Source organism: Natator depressus, chromosome 9 (genome assembly GCF_965152275.1).
Source record: "Natator depressus isolate rNatDep1 chromosome 9, rNatDep2.hap1, whole genome shotgun sequence".
Taxonomy (NCBI): domain Eukaryota; kingdom Metazoa; phylum Chordata; order Testudines; family Cheloniidae; genus Natator; species Natator depressus.
The window spans coordinates 54,928,913-54,948,812 of record NC_134242.1 but is presented as its reverse complement, the minus strand read 5'-3'; the positions used below and the strand labels follow the sequence as shown (position 1 = coordinate 54,948,812).

At 48.1% G+C, this 19,900-nt stretch overlaps 1 protein-coding gene across 7 annotated transcripts; it reads right to left on the bottom strand.

The window, feature by feature from the left end:
* Window positions 1–71: 71 nt before the first annotated feature.
* Window positions 72–14,378, bottom strand: MTERF4 (mitochondrial transcription termination factor 4). 7 transcript variants are annotated; one of them, XM_074964233.1, is made up of 4 exons: window positions 13,253–13,325; window positions 3,911–4,442; window positions 2,498–2,682; window positions 72–1,638 (listed from the first exon to the last, which is right to left on the bottom strand). In XM_074964233.1, exons 1-4 carry the CDS (start codon window positions 13,310–13,312, stop codon window positions 1,282–1,284), a joined length of 1,134 nt encoding a protein of 377 aa, XP_074820334.1. In that variant the 5' UTR covers window positions 13,313–13,325; the 3' UTR covers window positions 72–1,281. The 7 variants fall into 7 exon arrangements, with proteins under 7 accessions (XP_074820334.1, XP_074820339.1, XP_074820338.1 ...); XM_074964238.1 differs by lacking the exon at window positions 13,253–13,325 and adding an exon at window positions 13,886–13,951 and having other exon boundaries at window positions 74–1,638; XM_074964237.1 differs by lacking the exon at window positions 13,253–13,325 and adding an exon at window positions 13,794–13,845 and having other exon boundaries at window positions 74–1,638.
* Between the last annotated feature and the right edge of the window lie 5,522 nt (window positions 14,379–19,900).

The following is a 19,900-nucleotide window of genomic DNA, read 5'->3' as shown; positions in this document are numbered from 1 at the left end:
TATTTTGTTTTTTAAATAAAAATACAATTGCTAGACATTGGGTCCTTTGTTTAGTGGGTGGTGGAGAAGAGGCAGAAGGAAGGGGAGAGTCAATCCCTTTTCCCCAACCCACAGTGCCCACATGCACCAGAGGCATCTCCTCAACACCAGCCACACACACACGTGCCTCACATCAAACCAGTCTCCTGCCCCCCAATCTACTCACCAGCCTCCTCAGCCCACAACCAAACCACTTTTCCTCAAATCAGCAGTTCACCTGCTCACACAATGTCTCCTTTCCTGGGCCCAACCCCAAGCTCTCACCTCCTCCCTTGACCATTTGCCCCACATCCGTCTCCTCTCCTGCCTCTGAAGCTCAGTGGGCTCTTTCCTTCCACAGCCAAAAAATCCATCGTCTTGTCCTCCTGAACTCTGATCCTAAGCTGCCTCATCGCCTCCCCTCATTACAGAGCCCAGGTCTCTCAGTCTCCAACCCCAAAATCCAGCTTCTCTCCAGGACCCCACACAATCCAGCCCCTCTACTCAGGGCCATGCTAAACATTTACACTCCCTAAGGCAGCAGACAGCTCTCACGTTCCTGGCTCCTAGCAGGGGTAGCCATCCCTTCCTCCACTGACAGCTATCTTTGTGGGGGAAGGTTCGGGCAGGACAGACCTGTGCTTGCGCAGCATTTCCTAGTGCTGGCCCTGGCCACCATTGCTGGTGTGGCAGTGCCATTGGCGGGGCAGCCCCACCCCCATCAAAGAAGGCTGTGCTGTAAAGGGTGACCAGGCGAGAGCTACCAATGCCCAGAACTACCCTCTGATGTGTGGCAACCAGGGCTCGTCTTCCAGCTGCACCAACTTTGGGCAACAGTCCCCAGCCTAGAGTTGCCCCTTCCCCTCACTGAACCCATCTGGCAAACAGCAGATTCCTCTTGAGCTGGGGTGTCCCACCACGCTCGGGTGGGGAAGTCAGGCCAAGTGACAGAGAAGGGCACTCGCTTCCTGAAGGGTCTGAGCTTTATTGGTTTTACACAGCCACCTGGAACAAAGGCCTCAGCTCAATGAGGAAAACAGGGACAGGACTGCCGGCCCCCAGGTAGCAGTCAAGTTTCAGGCTGTGGCCCTGGGGACCTGTTTCCAGTGAATGTTTCCGAACTAGTGATGTCATGGCAACACCATTAAACACACAGGTCAGAAGGGAATGTCTAGGAGCAGCCAAGATGTGTGGTAACTCCAGCAGCTGGTTTCCACCAATGACTCTTTGGCCAAGCCCTTACTGAAGCTTGGGGATAAGAGTTCAGCTTCCTTCCTCGCTGTCAGACCTTTTCCCTTCCCTTTCGCTGGCTGAGTCTGTCTCTTCAGATGCTATATCCTGATCCCCCTCCCCCTCCTCCCGAGCCAGCAGCTTCTTAAAGACCTCAAACTCCTCCAGGGAGGAGTGGGCTATCTTGGCCAGGAAGTCCCTTTCCGAGACCCCGACGATTTCCTTCAGTTTCGGGTTGACGATCTGGGTCTGGCCTTTCTTGTCAGGGGTTTGATAAAGCCCCAGGCGCTCTAAGAAGATATGCCGGTTCTTGACCTCAGCTATTGGAGTTCGGAAGAGACCAGATTTCACCACTGCTTTGTGCTTTACTCCCATTCTGAAGTGCACGTACTGCAGGAAAGACAAAGGGAGATAAAAATATACCCTGTTTAGCTGATATCAGCATATCCCAGGAAATACACTGGGTTGGAGCTAAGGTGCTATAAAAGTTGTGCTTCACTTTTCCTATAGACATACACAGGTAACTAGCCGCAGAGAAATCTGAATCGAGGACCTCTAATGCACGTACTCTGAATGCTTAGTACTGTGCACACTGGCAGTACATTTACCAAGATACAGTCCCTGCTCCATAGAGCACTAGATCAGATACACACTAGGTGACGGATGAACTCAAAAGCAGAGCAGAGGTCTTGACGGGATCACTGCTGATGAGGGTGTTTTAAGGAGGGTGGAAGAGTACATGCATTAAACACAAATGCACTTCAGCTGTTACATTTTGGAGGTCATCCTTTTTTTAGGAAGACTTGGGGGAGAACAGTGGAGCAGACACCAAGCAAGTAAAATACTGCAGCTCAGTTCCTCTAACCTGGCCTCTGTAAAAGAAGACAGCACTTTGAATTGTTAGCATCAACAGTACAGTCAGACCCAGTTAAGCAGAACCTGTCTGCGCACTGCATGTGTATCTCCACTGAATTCACATGCATGCTGCTCCATGCAGGCCAAGAAATTGGTCTCTCCTTCAGATCTCTCAGATTGAGAGGCACGAGAGAAGCCAATCCCATGACACTCAGATGTCGGTGTGCAGCAGAGGACAGACACATGTGGGGAGATAAACCTGGTGATTCCCACTCTGGTTTGATTTTTCCATGTGTCACGGAGTCCGAACCACCAGCCAGACTTTCAGATGGGTTCATGCTACTGCAAGCCCTTAAGGAAGGAGTTCTGCAGCCCCCCACAGGCCCAGCCTCACCTGGAATTTGTACTCCAGGTCATGCGGTTCCTCCAACAGGACATTGGAGTAGCGATGCAGAATCTCCGTCACCTGATCTGCTGTGAAAATACACTTCTCCTTGAACACCCGCACCACTGCATCTATTTTCTTCAAGGACAAGGTGAAGATTGTGGGGCAGTGGCTCACCACTTGCTGCAGGTTCTCTGCGTCAGATGAAAGGGCAGATAGTGAGACATGCTCAGCATGCAGGAGAGGATGATTTACTGGGGACAGGGATTCAGGCAGTGGAACTGCACAGTAAGATTTGAAGCACAGGTGGATTGGTCTGCCTCTCCCTTCTCACAAGCAGCATATCATAGAATATCAGGGTTGGAAGGGACCTTAGGAGGTCATCTAGTCCAACCCCCTGCTCAAAGCAGGACCAGTCCCCAACTAAATCATCCCAGCCAGGGCTTTGTCAAGCCTGACTTTGAAAACCTCTAAGGAACGAGATTCCACCACCTCCCTAGGTAACCCATATGGGATCAGGAGTCTCATGCAGGACAAACAGCCTGAGCCACCTGCCTCTCCCAGCAGGGTGCTCTGTAAACAGATCCCAGACTCTCTCTCAGTTATCCGCTAAGACCTGGACAGCTACCCCCGTCCTCACACTCACTGGCAGAGACACCCCCCCCCCCCCCCCCCAGAGCCACAGGTTTGCTAAGCTGCAGGAGAACAGGCAGTTTGCTACTATGTTTAATTAGTGGCAGAAGCATAAGGGGGAAATTTACAGCTATAGAAAATTAGTCTCCATCAAATGAAACATTCTTGTCAGGGCCAGGGGAGAGGGGCGAAGAGCACTGCAACACACAAGTAACACAGGGATTGATCTGTCAGCAGCAATTCAGTTGGGACAGAGATGCTTGGGATGGCAGAAATGGTCTGAAAACAGAAGCCCTGCCCCTTGGTACAGATCAGCATTTGCAGAGGGCTGGACAGAGATGGCATACATTTCTGGGAGGTGGGGGAGAGCAGGCTGGAGCTGGGATAGTGTTAATGAATCTGCTGACATTCCTTCCCATGACCCTGACTCTGTGCGATTTCTGGCAGCAGGAACAACTGCTGAAGCACTCAAGGTGCAAGTACCTTCACGCTGGGTGATTATATGAACCCCACCATAGGCAGAGCTAGAAGCTGCTTGAGTTCTTGTTCATCATTTTGGTAGGTAACATCGCTCGGGTCAACTCTCCCATCTCTTACACAAGAGTTTTTTCCTAACATGCTGCAAGAGATCTGAGGGTGTGCTGCCAGGACACCAGAGTTAAACAGCTCTCAATCCAGCTCTTACTCCAGTAACTGCAGAGAGGGGATCATCTGAGGGCACCAGGTACTTTTAGCAGCATTTCAGCATTGTATCTCGTATAAGGCAGTGAACATGCAACAACGTGTTACCTTCTCCGAGGTCCAGTCTCCGCAGGTAGTCTGCACGATGCCTCAGTTGCTGGGCCGTCATCCTTAGCACCTCAGGGCTCTTCTGCAAGGCCCTCAGTGTGGAGTCAGCATCCAAGCCCAACAGAAGGAGCTCGGAAACCACTGCCAGCCGTGTCTGAGGAGCCAGCTTGGGCTGCAACCCGAACAGCTCCATTATCTGGGCATTACTGAATCCCATGTCAGAGAATGAATCCAACAACTTCCCCAGCTCCGACCTCCCTATATCAGCTTGTCTCTGCTGTGCCGCCAGGGACAGACGGACAGCTTCCAGGAGCTTTCTACTCGGTTCTGGCTCATTGCTGTCCTGCTCCCAACCAGCAGAGGACAAATTCCCACCACTCCATTCCGATGAGGCCACAGATGCCAGTCTACACCCACTACTTAACAGAGGGCAGAAAGAGGCAAGCAATCCAGCAGATGGAGAGGCACACAACCATGACTGTCTTGTAACAGGGGGATGAGTGCTGGGGACCAGCCTGCATCCCCACAGGACCTGCAGAAACACACCACAAAACAAGCTGATTGGAAAGAGTCAGTGTGACGGGTTGGATCAGAGAAACCCCCTTGGGGCTGCCAACTGATGTGCCAAGACTACTTCTGCTCCTGCTTTCCCTGCCCTCCCAGCTTGGGACTTCAGTGTCCTGCCTGGTTTGAGCCAGACCCGCTAGCCTGCTGCAAACCCAGACCCAGGTCTGAACTACGTCCCCTAACAGCTGTAGGCTTAATTGAAAACAGCTTAAGACGTGTTCCTGTCTTTAACACTCAGATGCTCAACTCCCAATGGGGTCCAAACCCCAAATAAATCCGTTTTACCCCGTATAAAGCTGATACAGGGTAAACTCATAAATTGTTCGCCCTCTATAACAATGATAGAGAGATATGCACAGCTGTTTCCCCCCCGCCCCCGGGGTATTAATACATACTCTGGGTTAATGAATAAGTAAAAAGTGATTTTATTAAATACAGAAAGTAGCATTTAAGTGGTTCCAAGTAGTAACAGACAGACCAAAGTGAATTACCAAGTAAAATAAAATAGAACACGCAAGTTTATGCCTAATACAGTAAGAAAACTGAATACAGATAAAATCTCACCCTCAGAGATGTTTCAATAAGTTTCTTTCACAGACTGGACACCTGCCTAGTCTGGGCACAATCCTTTTCCCGGTACAGCCCTTGTTCCAGCTCAGGTGGTAGCTAGGGGATTTCTCATGATTGCCAACCCCTTTGTTTGGTTCCACCCACTTACATATCTTTTGCATAAGGCGGGAATCCTTTGTCCCTCTCTGGGTTCTCACCCCTGGTTCTAAATGGAAAAGCACCAGGTTAAAGATGGATTCCAGTTCAGGTGACATGATCACATGTCACTGTAAGACTTCATTACCCACTTGCCAGCACATACGTATACAGGAAGACTTACAAGTAAAACAGAGCCATCTACAGACAATTGTCCTGGTTAATGGGAGCCATCAAGATTCCAACCACCATTAATGGCCCACATTTTGCATAATTACAATAGGCCCTCAGAGTTATATTTCTAGTTTCAGATACCAGAATGATACATTCATACAAATAGGATGAACACACTCAGTAGATTATAAGCTTTGTAATGATACCTTACAAGAGACCTTTTGCATGAAGCATATTCCAGTTACATTATATTCACAGGTTTCAGAGTAGCAGCCGTTTTAGTCTGTATCCGCAAAAAGAAAAGGAATACTTGTGGCACCTTAGAAACTAACAAATTTATTTGAGCATAAGCTGATAGAACCTCCTGTGGTTTGTTTTTCACAATTTTGCCTTATATGAAGTATCCAAGTCAAAATAAAATACATCCTTTTTGAGGTCTATTATCTAGTTTATGCAATCGGAAGCTCTATCAGACCAGAAGTCCAATAGTTAAGATGACTGAAACTGCTCCAGTAAACACTTGATTATACAGACTACTACATTACAACAAAAAAAGAAAAAGAGTACATGTTAAAAGTTCAGGTTGCAAAATCAAACACTAATAAACTAGGAAATGCCTGGATTAAGGATACCCTTGCAACTTTAACAACAAGGAGTCCGGTGGCACCTTAAAGACTAACAGATTTATTTGGGCATAAGCTTTTGTGGGTAAAAAACCACTTCTTCAGGTGCATGGAGTGAAAATTACAGATGCAGGCATTATATAATGACACATGAAGAGAAGGGAGTTACCTCACAAGTGGAGAACAAGTGTTGACAGGGCCAATTCAATCAGGGTGGATGTAGTCCACTCCCAATAATAGATGAGGAGGTGTCAATTCCAGGAGAGGCAAAGCTGCTTTTGTAATGAGCCAGCCACTTCCAGTCCCTATTCAACCCCAAATTAATGGTGTTAAATTTGCAAATGAATTGTAGCTCTGCAGTTTCTCTTTGTAGTCTCAGAATAGCAGCCGTGTTTGTCTGTATCCACAAAAAGAAAAGGAGGACTTGTGGCACCTTAGAGACTAACAAATTTATTTCAGCATAAGCTTTTGTGAGCTACTGAATGCATCCGATGAAGTGAGCTGTAGCTCACGAAAGCTTATGCTCAAATAAATTTGTTAGTCTCTAAGGTGCCGCAAGTCCTCCTTTTCTTTGAAGTTTGTTTCTGAAGTTTTTTTTGTTCAAGTATAGCTACTTTCAAATCTGTTATAGAATGTCCAGGAAGATTGAAGTGTTCTCCTACTGGCTTTTGTATGTTACCGTTCCTGATGTCCGATTTGTGTCCATTTATTCTTTTACATAGGGACTGTCTGGTTTGGCCAAAGTACATGTACAAAAGCAGCTTTGCCTCTCCTGGAATTGACACCTCCTCATTTATTATTGGGAGTGGACTACATCCACCTTGTTGTTTTTGTGGATACAGACTAACACGGCTACCCCCTGATACCTGCAACTTTAGTTTGGCCCCGTTGTGCACCATACACATTATAAAAAGAAAAAAGAAAAGGAGTACTTGTGGCACCTTAGAGACTAACCAGTTTATTTGAGCATGAGCTTTCGTGAGCTACAGCTCACTTCATCAGATGCATAGCATATCGTGGAAACTGCAGAAGACATTATATACATACAGAGACCATGAAACAAAACTTCCTCCCACCCCACTCTCCTGCTGGTAACAGCTTATCTAAAGTGATTATCAAGTAGGGCCATTTCCAGCACAAATCCAGGTTTTCTCACCCTTCCCCCCACCACCACCCCCCACACACACACATACAAACTCACTCTCCTGCTGGTAATAGCCCATCCCTCTTTGAAACCTCTCTTTATAATGCGCATGATAATCAAGGTGGGTCATTTCCAGCACTAATCCAGGTTTTCTCACCCCACCCCCCCCACACACCCCCCTCCAAAAACCACACACACAAACTCACTCTCCTGCTGGCAATAGCTCATCTTACAATGTGCACAGCAATAATCCAAGTTTAACCAGAACGTCTTGGGGGGGGTTTGTAGGAAAAAAACAAGGGGAGATAGGCTACCTTGCATAATGACTTAGCCACTCCCAGTCTCTATTCAAGCCCAAATTAATAGTATCCAATTTGCAAATGAATTCCAATTCAGCAGTTTCTCGCTGGAGTCTGGATTTGAAGTTTTTTTGCTTTAAGATAGCGACCCTCATGTCTCTGATTGCGTGACCAGAGAGATTGAAGTGTTCTCCGACTGGTTTATGAATGTTATAATTCTTAACATCTGATTTGTGTCCATTTATTCTTTTACGTAGAGACTGTCCAGTTTGACCAATGTACATGGCAGAGAGGCATTGCTGGCACATGATGGCATATATCACATTGGTGGATGTGCAGGTGAACGAGCCTCTGATAGTGTGGCTGATGTTGTTAGGCCCTGTGATGGTGTCCCCTGAATAGATATGTGGGCACAGTTGGCAACGGGCTTTGTTGCAAGGATAGGTTCCTGGGTTAGTGGTTCTGTTGTGTGGTATGTGGTTGTTGGTGAGTATTCGCTTCAGGTTGGGGGGCTGTCTGTAGGCAAGGACTGGCCTTTCTCCCAAGATTTGTGAGAGTGTTGGGTCATCCTTCAGGATAGGTTGTAGATCCTTAATAATGCGTTGGAGGGGTTTTAGTTGGGGGCTGAAGGTGACGGCTAGTGGCGTTCTGTTATTTTCTTTGTTAGGCCTGTCCTGTAGTAGGTGACTTCTGGGAACTCTTCTGGCTCTATCAATCTGTTTCTTCACTTCCGCAGGTGGGTATTGTAGTTGTAAGAATGCTTGATAGAGATCTTGTAGGTGTTTGTCTCTGTCTGAGGGGTTGGAGCAAATGCGGTTGTATCGCAGAGCTTGGCTGTAGACGATGGATCGTGTGGTGTGGTCAGGGTGAAAGCTGGAGGCATGTAGGTAGGAACATTGGTCAAACTGGACAGTCTCTACGTAAAAGAATAAATGGACACAAATCAGATGTTAAGAATTATAACATTCATAAACCAGTCGGAGAACACTTCAATCTCTCTGGTCACGCAATCACAGACATGAGGGTCGCTATCTTAAAGCAAAAAAACTTCAAATCCAGACTCCAGCGAGAAACTGCTGAATTGGAATTCATTTGCAAATTGGATACTATTAATTTGGGCTTGAATAGAGACTGGGAGTGGCTAAGTCATTATGCAAGGTAGCCTATCTCCCCTTGTTTTTTTCCTACCAAACCCCCCCCCAAGACGTTCTGGTTAAACTTGGATTATTGCTGTGCACATTGTAAGATGAGCTATTGCCAGCAGGAGAGTGAGTTTGTGTGTGTGGTTTTTGGAGGGGGGTGAGAAAACCTGGATTAGTGCTGGAAATGACCCACCTTGATTATCATGCGCATTATAAAGAGAGGTTTCAAAGAGGGATGGGCTATTACCAGCAGGAGATTGAGTTTGTATGTGTGTGTGGGGGGGGGGGGGGGGAAGGGAAGGGTGAGAAAACCTGGATTTGTGCTGGAAATGGCCCTACTTGATAATCACTTTAGATAAGCTGTTACCAGCAGGAGAGTGGGGTGGGAGGAAGTTTTGTTTCATGGTCTCTGTGTGTATATAATGTCTTCTGCAGTTTCCACGATATGCTATGCATCCGATGAAGTGAGCTGTAGCTCACGAAAGCTCATGCTCAAATAAACTGGTTAGTCTCTAAGGTGCCACAAGTACTCCTTTTCTTTTTTCTTTTTACGAATACAGACTAACACGGCTGTTACTCTGAAACCATACACATTATGAAAGTCTTTAATTCCATGATCACCTGCTATTTTTTCCGCAGGACTCCTGCTTCATTCCGTGCACAGGATGGACAGTGCTCGCTGAATAGGTAGCTATTAGGGCTGTCAAGAGATTAAAAATATTAATCATGATTAATCGCGCAATTAAAAAATTAATTGTGATTAATCACACTATTAAAAATAATAGAATACCATTTATTTAAATGTTTTTGGATGTTTTCTACATTTTCAAATATATTGATTTCAATTACAACACAGAATACAAAGTGTACAGTGCTCACTTTATATTTACTTTTGATTACAAATATTTGCACTGTAAAAAACAAAAGAAATAGTATATTTCTATTCACCTAATAGAAGTACTGTAGTGCAATCTCTTTATAATGTACGTTGAACTTACAAATGTAGAATTATGCACAAAAAATAACTGCACTCAAAAATAAAACAATATAAAACTTTAGAGCCTACAAGTTCATTCAGTCCTACTTCAGCCAATCGCTCAGACAAACAAGTTTGGTTACAATTTGCAGGAGATAATGCTGCCGGCTTCTTGTTTACAACGTGACCTGAAAGTAAGAACAGGTATTTGCATGGCACTGTTGTAGCTGGCATCGCAAGATATTTATATGCCAGATGCGGTAACGATTCAGATGCCCCTTCATGCTTCAACCACCATTCCAGAGGACATGCGTCCATGCTGATCACGGGTTCTGCTCGATAACAATCCAAAGCAATGTGGATTTACGCACCTTCATTTTCACCATCTGAGTCAGATGCCGCCAGAAGAAGGTTTATTTTCTTTTTTCGTGGTTCAGGTTCTGTAATTTCTGCATCTGAGTGTTGCTCTTTTAAGACATCTGAAAGCAAGCTCCACACCTCGTCCCTCTCAGATTTTGGAAGGCACTTCAGATTCTTAAACCTTGGGTCGAGCGCTGTAGCTATCTTTAGAAATCTCACATTGGTACCTTCTTTGCATTTTGTCAAGTCTGCAGTGAAAGTGTTCTTAAAACGAACAACATGTGCTGGGTCATCATCCGAGACTGCCACAACATGAAATATATGGCAGAATGCGGGTAAAACAGAGCAGGAGACATACAGTTCTCCCCCAAGGAGTTCAGTCACAAATTGAATTAAGGCATTTTTTTTTAACGAGTATCATCAGCATAGAAGCATGTCTTCTGGAATGGTGGCCAAAGCGTGAAGGGACATTCGAATGTTTAGCATATCTGGCACGTGAATACCTTGCAATGCCAGCTACAAAAGTGCCATGCAAATGCCTATTCTCACTATGAGGTGATATTGTAAATAAGGAGAGCAGCATTATGTCCCATAAATGTAAACAAACTTGTTTGTCTTAGTGATTGGCTGAACAAGAACTAGAACTGAGTGGACTAGTAGGCTCTAAAGTTTTACATTGTTTTGGTTTTGAGTGCAGTTATGTAAAAAAAAAAAATCTACATTTGTAAGTTACACTTTCACAGTATAGAGATTGCACTATCGTACTTGAATGAGCTTAATTAAAAAAATACTATTTCTTTTATCATTTGTATAATATTTGTAATAAAAATAACAATATAAAGTGAGTACTGTATTCTGTGTTTTAATTGAAATCAATATATTTGAAAATGTAGAAAAACATCCAAAAATATTTAATAAATTTCAACTGGTACTCTATTGTTCAACAGTGAGATTAATCGCGATTAATTTTTTTTAGTTAATTGCGTGAGTTAATAGCGATTAATCAACAGCCCTAGTAGCTATTCAGTATTTTGCTTTGTCTTCATCATTCAGTGTGTGGTCCCATGTCTTAATTGCTGCACACTATTCAAATCCTGCACTGAGTACAGAATTAATCCCTCAGAGCCTTTTCTGTAGCACTTCACAAACACTAATGAATTTAACTTCCCAACATCCCTGTGAGGTACAGTTTGTATCAGTATCCCCAGGTTATAGACAGGGGCCTGAAGCACAAGGGATTAAGGTCAGAAGTGTCCACTAATTTCAGGTGACCAACTGGAGACACCTGAGACCTGATTTTCTTGGCATTACATGTTCTATGTTCAAAGCACAGCTCCCAATGACCAGCTGCAACAGTGAGTGCTCTGCACGGCTGCAAATCAGACTCCTTGGGTCTCAAGTTTGGGGTGCAAAAAAGGAAGAACACCTGTGAAAATTTGCATGTAAGTGACTTGCCCAGAATCACATAGAAACTCCGTGGCAGAGGCAGGGATAGAATCCAGTTCTTCAAGGCAGCGTTCAAGTGCAATGGGACTATCCTTTCTCCTTCTGGAATCCCATACTTCATTCCCTACACACCTTCCAACTTCTGCAACAAAACAGGCAGGGGGCCTTCACTACACAACCCTGATGCAGCCATCACATGTAGCTGTCCACCCCATGCGACCTGTCAGTCATGTGCTCCAGGTGGTGAGGGCAGCCTTGCCTCCTGCTTCTCTTGCTTTCCCTTAAGCAAGCCTTGCAGGAGTGTGCTCCCTGCCCGCCTCTCACCCCTGGCCCCCCAGAACATGCCATCAGGGCCATCCCGCAAGCCTCCCCAGCCACCTCCAACATGCCACCAGAACCAGCTGCACAATATCCAGCCAGTCCACCTCCAAACTGTGCCCAAGAAACATCTGTACACACCTCTCCTCCATCCTATTCACATCTTCACCCTTGTGTCCCCCCCAACACCAAGCAATGGGGCCTGCTGCAACCAGTGGAGAGCAAGGAACCCAGTGAGCCAGCCTGTACTCCATTCTGATCCCACGGCGCACTGGGGATATCAGCTGGTGGCTTCCTCACGGAGCTGTGAGTGCAGGCGTGTACCTGGTGTGGTTTACAAAATCCCCCAATCCCTGCCCCTGTTGTGTGTCCTCTCGCTCTATCTACATAGGGTGGGACAGGCTGCAGCCCCTCTTCCAGCTCTTCCAGAACCTCCCACTGAGGTTCTGGCTGCACCGTCCCCTGTACCTCCCAATTCATACACACCCTATCTGTGGCCCCCCAAATTTGCTAAACCTCCTCGTCAACCTACTCCTAGTTCTGGCCAAGATAGACATCCACCACTCTAGGAGGAGAAAGTTGGATGGGGAGAGCCTATTTCCTTTCCCTAGTACAGCCACGTCTCCATGCAGATCTGCTCTGGGCAGCGTCCACTGGACTTCTCTGAGGAGCAGTGGCTGTTGTCGGAGCTCTCTGCTCCGTATCCCCCTCTGAATCCCTGAGTTTTGCCCTGTGACCTTCACTCCCATTACCGTTTTTTCATTTGTTGCCCCCTGTAGTCAAGTGGAGCCTGAATTTAGTGGTTCCTCCCCTTTGTGAAGGGGGAGGGCCTTTAGTTTTGGGCAGGCCTAGACCCACCCATACCAGTACTTCAAATAGGCCACAATGCTGATTCATCCACAGTGGTACCAACCTTGGTACTGCGTTCATCTATTCCTCTCTTGGTTGTCTCCATGCCACCCACCTATGCACAGCATGCCCTCCCTACTGCAGGCCACTGAGATGCCAGCCCAGGCTCCCTGCTCAAGACTCACCTCATCTGTGATAGCGACTAGAAAGGAATCAAATCACATTAACAATGTATTTTTAAAAACCACAGGCATTCCCATGCACTCTCACTCGGGCTTGTTTAGACTGGAAGCTCTTTGGGACAGGGAACAGTGTTTATATTGCAAGTCACGTCTAACCCTCCTGGGAATAACGTCCAGAAGGGTTCAGTCCCTCCCTGCGACGGAATGTCAGCGGGCTGGGCAGATGGATACATCTCTCCATATAGGACTGTGAGTTCAGGAAGGATCCAGCAGCCAGCAGGAGCGGTGGGTACAGGTCAAGGACAGGTGGAGCTGATGCTAGCAGCTGGTGCTTAGGGGCTGGGCCCAATATGGTGAGACAAGGGGAGCCCGCCCGGACTGTCATGCCTACGCGTTCAGAAATCAAACTGGGGGGAAGAGACTTTCCCTTCTCTCCGCATTGCACGGCCGGGCCGCGCCGCTCACCCTGCCCCCCGCTCCCCGCATTGCACGGCCGGGCCGCGCCGCTCACCCTGCCCCCCGCTCCCCGCATTGCACTGCCGGGCCGCGCCGCTCACCCTGCCCCCCGCATTGCACGGCCGGGCCGCGCCGCTCACCCTGCCCCCCGCTCCCCGCATTGCACGGCCGGGCCGCGCCGCTCACCCTGCCCCCCGCTCCCCGCATTGCACGGCCGGGCCGCGCCGCTCACCCTGCCCCCCGCTCCCCGCATTGCACGGCCGGGCCGGGCCGCGCCGCTCACCCTGCTTCCCGCTCCCCGCATTGCACGGCCGGGCCGCGCCGCTCACCCTGCCCCCCGCATTGCACGGCCGGGCCGCGCCGCTCACCCTGCCCCCCGCTCCCCGCATTGCACGGCCGGGCCGCGCCGCTCACCCTGCCCCCCGCTCCCCGCATTGCACGGCCGGGCCGCGCCGCTCACCCTGCCCCCCGCTCCCCGCATTGCACGGCCGGGCCGGGCCGCGCCGCTCACCCTGCTTCCCGCTCCCCGCATTGCACGGCCGGGCCGCGCCGCTCACCCTGCCCCCCGCATTGCACGGCCGGGCCGCGCCGCTCACCCTGCCCCCCGCTCCCCGCATTGCACGGCCGGGCCGCGCCGCTCACCCTGCCTCCCGCTCCCCGCATTGCACGGCCTGGCCGCGCCGCTCACCCTGCCCCCCGCTCCCCGCATTGCACGGCCGGGCCGCGCCGCTCACCCTGCCCCCCGCTCCCCGCATTGCACGGCCGAGCCGCGCAGCTCAAGCGGCTCCCCGCATTGCGCCGCTCACCCAGGCCGCGTGACTCGGTAACCACCGTATCGGGCCCAGGCTGCTGCTGTGCATGTCGCAGGGCAGATGCACCCCCAACCCGCCTGGAAACTGGAAGCGGCGCGTTCCGCAGTCCCGGACCACACTCCCTGCGGCAGTGGCTTCTCCGCCTCTCCCGCAGGGCCACACAGGCCTCCTGCGGCTCCTTCGGCGGCAGCTCCCCCGTGCGCGCCGGACTGGAGGCGTCCTGTGCTACAGCCCTGGGCCTTCGCTCGGCTCCCTAGGAGCTGGCCCGTTTCCGCAGCTCTGCTGCCCCACAGGGACGGGACGGGGTGAACAGCCCCGCCAAGCTCGATCAGCAGCGGGCCGGGGAACACGGGGTGTGAGGGGCTGCGCTGAGATCTCATTGGAAATGGACCCACCAGGCCGGGCCCGCACGGTGTTGGGTGGCGGGAGAACACCAAGCCATGGTCCTGGGTGTGCACAGTTTACAGCAGTGTGCGTCTTAACCTTTTCCTGCTGGCGACCCTCTTTGGACTTAAAAAAATTATCCCTCCCCCTGCGCCTTAAGCTTGGGGTTTCAGACTTCAGCAGCCCTCCCAGAGCACAGGGTTCAGGGTTTCACCCCAGCATAGGGCTGAAACATGTAAATTAGCTTTCTGGGGCCTCAGGCAATTGCCCTGCTACCTACCCACTGCTGCTTGTAACCCCCCTGAAGTTCCCCTTCTGTAGCCCCCAGATTGAGAAACACTGGTTTAGAGGTTTCAGAGTAACAGCCGTGTTAGTCTATATTCGCAAAAAGAAAAGGAGTACTTGTGGCACCTTAGAGACTAATTTAGAGAACATGCATAAGAACGGCCATATTGGGTCAGTTCAGTGATCCATCTAGCCCAGTATCCTGTCTTCAGACAGTGGCCAGTGCCAGGTGCCCCAGAGGGAATGAACAGAACAGGTAATCACCAAGTAATCCATTCCCTTTTGCCCATTCCCAGCTTCTGGCAAACAGAGGCTAGGGACACCATCCCTGCCCATCCTGGCTAAAAGCCATTGATGGTGATGGACCGAGCCTCCATTAATTTAATTAGCTCTTTTTTTAACCCTGCTATAGTCATGGCCTTCACAACATCCTCTGGCAAAGAGTCCCACGGGTTGACTGTGCATTGTGTGAAAAAATACTTCCTTTTGTTTGTTTTAAACCTGCTGTCTATTAATTTCATTTTGTGACCCATAGTTCTTCTGTTATAAGGAGTAAATAACACTTTCTCCATACCAGTCATGATTTTATAGACCTCAGTCATATCCACCCTGAGTCATCTCTTTTCCAAGCTGAAAAGTCCCCGTTTTATTAATCTCTCCTCAGTTCCATATCCCTAATAATTTTTGTTGCCCTTTTCTGAACCTTTCCGATTCCAATATATCTTTTTTGAGATGGGGTGACCACATCTGCATGCAGTGTTCAAGATGTGGGTGTACCATGGATTTATATAGAGGCTATATGATATTTTCTGTCTTATCTATCCCTTTCGTAATGATTCCCAACATTCTGTTCGCTTTTTTGACTGCCGCTGCACATTAAGAAAAGGAGTACTTGTGGCACCTTAGAGACTAACAAATTTATTTGAGCATAAGCTTTCGTGAGCTACAGCTCACTTCATCGGATGCATTCAGTAGCTCACGAAAGCTTATGCTCAAATAAATTTGTTAGTCTCTAAGGTGCCACAAGTCCTCCTTTTCTTTTTGCGGATACAGACTAACACAGCTGCTACTCAGAAACCTGTCACTGCACATTAAGTGGATGTTTTCAGAGAACTATGCACAATGACTCCAAGATCTCCTTCTTGAGTGATAACAGCTAATTTAGACTCCATCATTTTATATGTGTAAGCAGGGCCTGAATGAATGCTTCCCAGAGAAGCTAGCTGGGAGGGGGAGATACTGTGGGGATAGGTTATGTAAATACAGTTTGCTCTTGCTCTGTTTACATATTCAGCAGAATACAGCGGTGTCATCAAACTGGTGTTGGGTACAAATCACCGTAGTACTGAATGTGGGGTAGTGAAATATGGTTACCAATGTTGTAATTGTTGTAGGAATACAGGAAAGCAGGACTGGGCACCCTCCATTAAAAGAACATCGTTAAAGCAGGGGCTCGAATGTCAGAGCCCTGTGAAAGTAAGTGGGGGTGGGTGGAGGGATAGGAGTCTCTCTATGTAGTCAGGAGGCTGCACAACCTCCTTTCCTTCCACCAGCCTGGATTAACCTAGTCTTCCCCACTGTTCAAAGAATAGGGCTAAATAGGATACATTAGGAGCCTCTTTGGTTACCTTAATTGTTTAATTAGAGCAATGATTGGTAGGACAGTGTTTCTGCCCTGCCTGCTAAATCACTGAGAGCTGTAATCACTTGAGATGGAGCAGTCTTTCTGCCCAGCCAGCAAAAGACCTGAAAATCAGTGGGAGACTGATGTGCAGAGGTCACAGCAGAGAGGCAGAAGGTGACTAACTGACTGATAGCTGGCAAGTGAGTGACCAACAGGGTAGCGGCAGAGAGGCACGATGAGCGGCCAGCACAGTAACTGGTGGAGGGGCACGGTGAGCGTAGTGAGCAGCCGGTGGAGGGGCACGATGAGAGTAGTGAGCAGCCAGCAGAGCAAGATGCTTCTTTATCGCCCACCCAGTGGCGGAGGTGTACTCTGCAGATGCACCTCTGAACTCTGGGTCTGCACTGACCAAGGACAGTAATTGTGAGTGGGGTGCAGAGAAGGGTCGGACATGACAAAGCCCTGGCTGGGATGATTTAATTGGGGATTGGTCCTGCTTTGAGCAGGGGGTTGGACTAGATGACCTCCTGAGGTCCCTTCCAACCCTGATATTCTATGATTCTATGTGAAAGGAACTTTTGGGTTGCTAGACTTAAGAACCTGAGGGGAAAAGGGCACTGCCCAACCTACTTGAGGGTGGGTCTTTTAGTCATGGTTTATGTTTATGAACCCTGTTTGTGGTGTTTTCCCAAATTAACTCCAAGTTACTTCCCTCCTTTTATTAAAAGTTTCTTTTCTCCACTCGGACTCTGTGCTTGCGAGTGAGGAAGTATTGCCTCTCCGAGGCACCCAGGGGTGTTGTGTAATTTTCCCAGGTTACTGGGTGGGGGCCTGAGCCGGTTCTGTGTTGTATCGATGGAAAGAAACCCCTAGATTTTGAACCCAGCCCTGGTTGCTACGGGCTCCACCTGGCAGAAGGGTTACATATGTATAGTTGGGATTATGTTTTCCAATGTGCATTACTTTGTATTTATCAACATGGAATTTCATCTGTCATTTTGTTGCCCAGTCACCTAGTTTTGAGAGATCCTTTTGTAGCTCTTCACAGTCTGCCTCGGACTTAACTATCTTGAGTAATTTTTTATCATCTGCAAATTTTACCACCTCACTGTTTACCCCTTTTTCCAGATCATTTATGAATATGTTGAATAGGAATGGTCCCACTACAGACCCCTGGGGGATACTACTATATACCTCTCTCCATTCTGAAAACTGACCTTTTATTCCTACACTTTGTTTCTTATCTTTTAACCAGTTACCAGTCCATGAGAGGACCTTCCCTTTTATCCCATGGCAGATTATTTTGCATAAGAGCCTTTGGTGAGGGACCTTGTCAAACACTTTCTGAAAATCTAAGTACACTATATCCACTAGATTCCCCCTTGTCCACATGCTTTTTGACCCCCCTCAAAGAATTCTAGTAGATTGGTGAGGTATGATTTCCGTTTACAAAAACCATGTTCACTCTTCCCCAACAAATTATGTTCATCTATGTGTCTCACAATTTTGTTCTTTACTATCGTTTCAACCAATTTGCCCGATACTGAAGTCAGGCTTGTAATTGCCCGGATCACCTTTGGAGCCCTTTTTAAAAATTGGCATCACATTAGCTATCCTCTGGTCATTTGGTACAGAAGCTGATTTAAATGATAGTTTACAGACTACAGGTAGTAGTTCTGCAATTTCACATTTGAGTTCCTTCAGAACTCTTGGGTGAATACCATCTGGTCCTGGTGACTTATTGCTGTTTAGTTTATCAATTTGTTCCAAAACCTCCTCTGGGATAAACCTCAATCTGGAACAATTCCTCAGATTTGTCACCTAAAAAGAATGGCTCAGGTTTGGGAATCTCCCTCACATCCTCAACTGTGAAGACCGATGCAAAGAATTCATTTAGTTTCTCCGCAATGGCCTTATCATCCTTGTTTCTTTAGCATCTCAATTGTCCAGGGGTTGTTTAGCAAGCTTTCTGGTTCTGATGAACTTACAATTTCCTATTACTTTTTGAGTCTTTAGCTAGCTGTTCTTCAGATTCTTTTTTGGCCTTCCTAATTATATTTTTACACTTCATTTGCCAGAGTTTATGCTCCTTTCTATTTTCCTCACTAGGATTTAACTTCCACTTTTTAAAGGATGCCTTTTTGCCTCTCACTGCTTCTTTTACTTTCTTGTTTAGCCACAGTGGCACTTTTTTGATTCTCTTACTGTTTTTTTTAATTTGGGGTATATAGTTAAGCTAAGGCTCTATTATCGTGTCTTTAAAAAGTTTCCATGCAGCTTGCAGGGATTTTACTTTTTCCGCTTTACCTTTTAATTTCTGTTGAACTAACTTCCTCATTTTTGTGTAGTCCCCCTTTCTGAAATTAAATGCTACAATGTTGGGCCCCTGTGGTGTTTTCCCCGCCACAGGGATGTTAAATTTAATTATATTATGGTCACTATTACCAAGCAGTCCAGCTATATTCACCTCTTGGACCTGATCCTGTATTCCATTTAGGACTAAATCAAAAATTGCCTCTCCTCTTGTGGGCTCCAGGACTAGCTTCTCCAAGAAGCAGTCATTTAAGGCAAGTCTCCGCGCCGCAGGCCAGAAGCCCCGAGCCTCAGCGCCCCTCCCCCCTGCAGCTCCCAGGCAGAGGGGCAATCAGCAAAGCTCCACATGCTGCCCCTGCCCCCAGCGCTGGCTCCACAGCTCCCATTTGCCGGGAACTGCAGCCAATGGGAGCTGCAGAGGCTGTATGCACTGCACAGAGCCCCCTGGCCCCTGCACCTAGGGGCCAGTGCCAGACATGCTGGCATTTACCAAGATGGTAGAGCTGGGATAATTCTCACCCCCCACCTGAAGGAGAACACCTTTCATGTTGTGCAGCTGGACATACAGGCAGCAGGATGAACTGGAGAGGAGGTTTTGAACCCAGCAGCACTTTCCCCTGGAGGATTATGGGAAAGTTTGGCATCTAATTATCATCATCACTGAAGGGGAAATATTTATTACCTTCATCTGCTCCTGCCCATCCAGCCTCTAAACTCCTATGTCCCTCCCCATCCACCAAGAACCTGAGGGGAGAGATCCTCCTCAATTACCCCCTTCATTCAGCAAAATCTGCTGGCTGTCCTGGGGTTGGTGCAATTTCCTACTCTACGTGCAGCACAAATAATATGTGAGCTAGAAAGGTGGCTGACAGAGAACCACCTGGGCAGCTGTTGAAAGCAAAAGCCTACAGCACCCAGTATTACCAGGAAGTCTCCTATCCAAGTGCTAACCAGGCGCAGTCCTGCTTCTCAAGTGCATTTGGCCTGCTATGGCCAGAGACCCCCTCAGTTTTAACATTTGCCCTGTGCAGACTGATCATACCTCTCCCCTGCCACTCACACAGCTACAAGCAGCACACCCAAAACAACTCTGTGATAAATGAAGTGGGGAAGGGGTAGCTCCATTTTATGGACACCCAGCCAGCCAGTTAGCTATAAAGTCCCTCTTGGTGGCGGTTTGCTTTACCTGTAAAGGGTTAAAAAGTTCCCCAGGTAAAGAAAAGGGAGTGGGCACCTGGCCAAAAGAGACAATGGGAAGGCTAGAACTTTTTAAAATGGGGAAAAAAGCTTTCCCTTTGTCTCTCTGGGCTGAAGAGATGGGGGCAGCTGAA

Coding starts and splice junctions, on each gene's coding strand:
- MTERF4 (XM_074964233.1), bottom strand. CDS start 13,312: ATGCGGGGAGCGGGGGGCAGGGTGAGCGGCGCGGCCCGGCCGTGCAAT. Junction 2,683..3,910: donor GAGACTGGACCTCGGAGAAG/GTAACACGTTGT, acceptor CATCTGACGCAG/AGAACCTGCAGCAAGTGGTG. Junction 1,639..2,497: donor ACCTGGAGTACAAATTCCAG/GTGAGGCTGGGC, acceptor TCTTTCCTGCAG/TACGTGCACTTCAGAATGGG.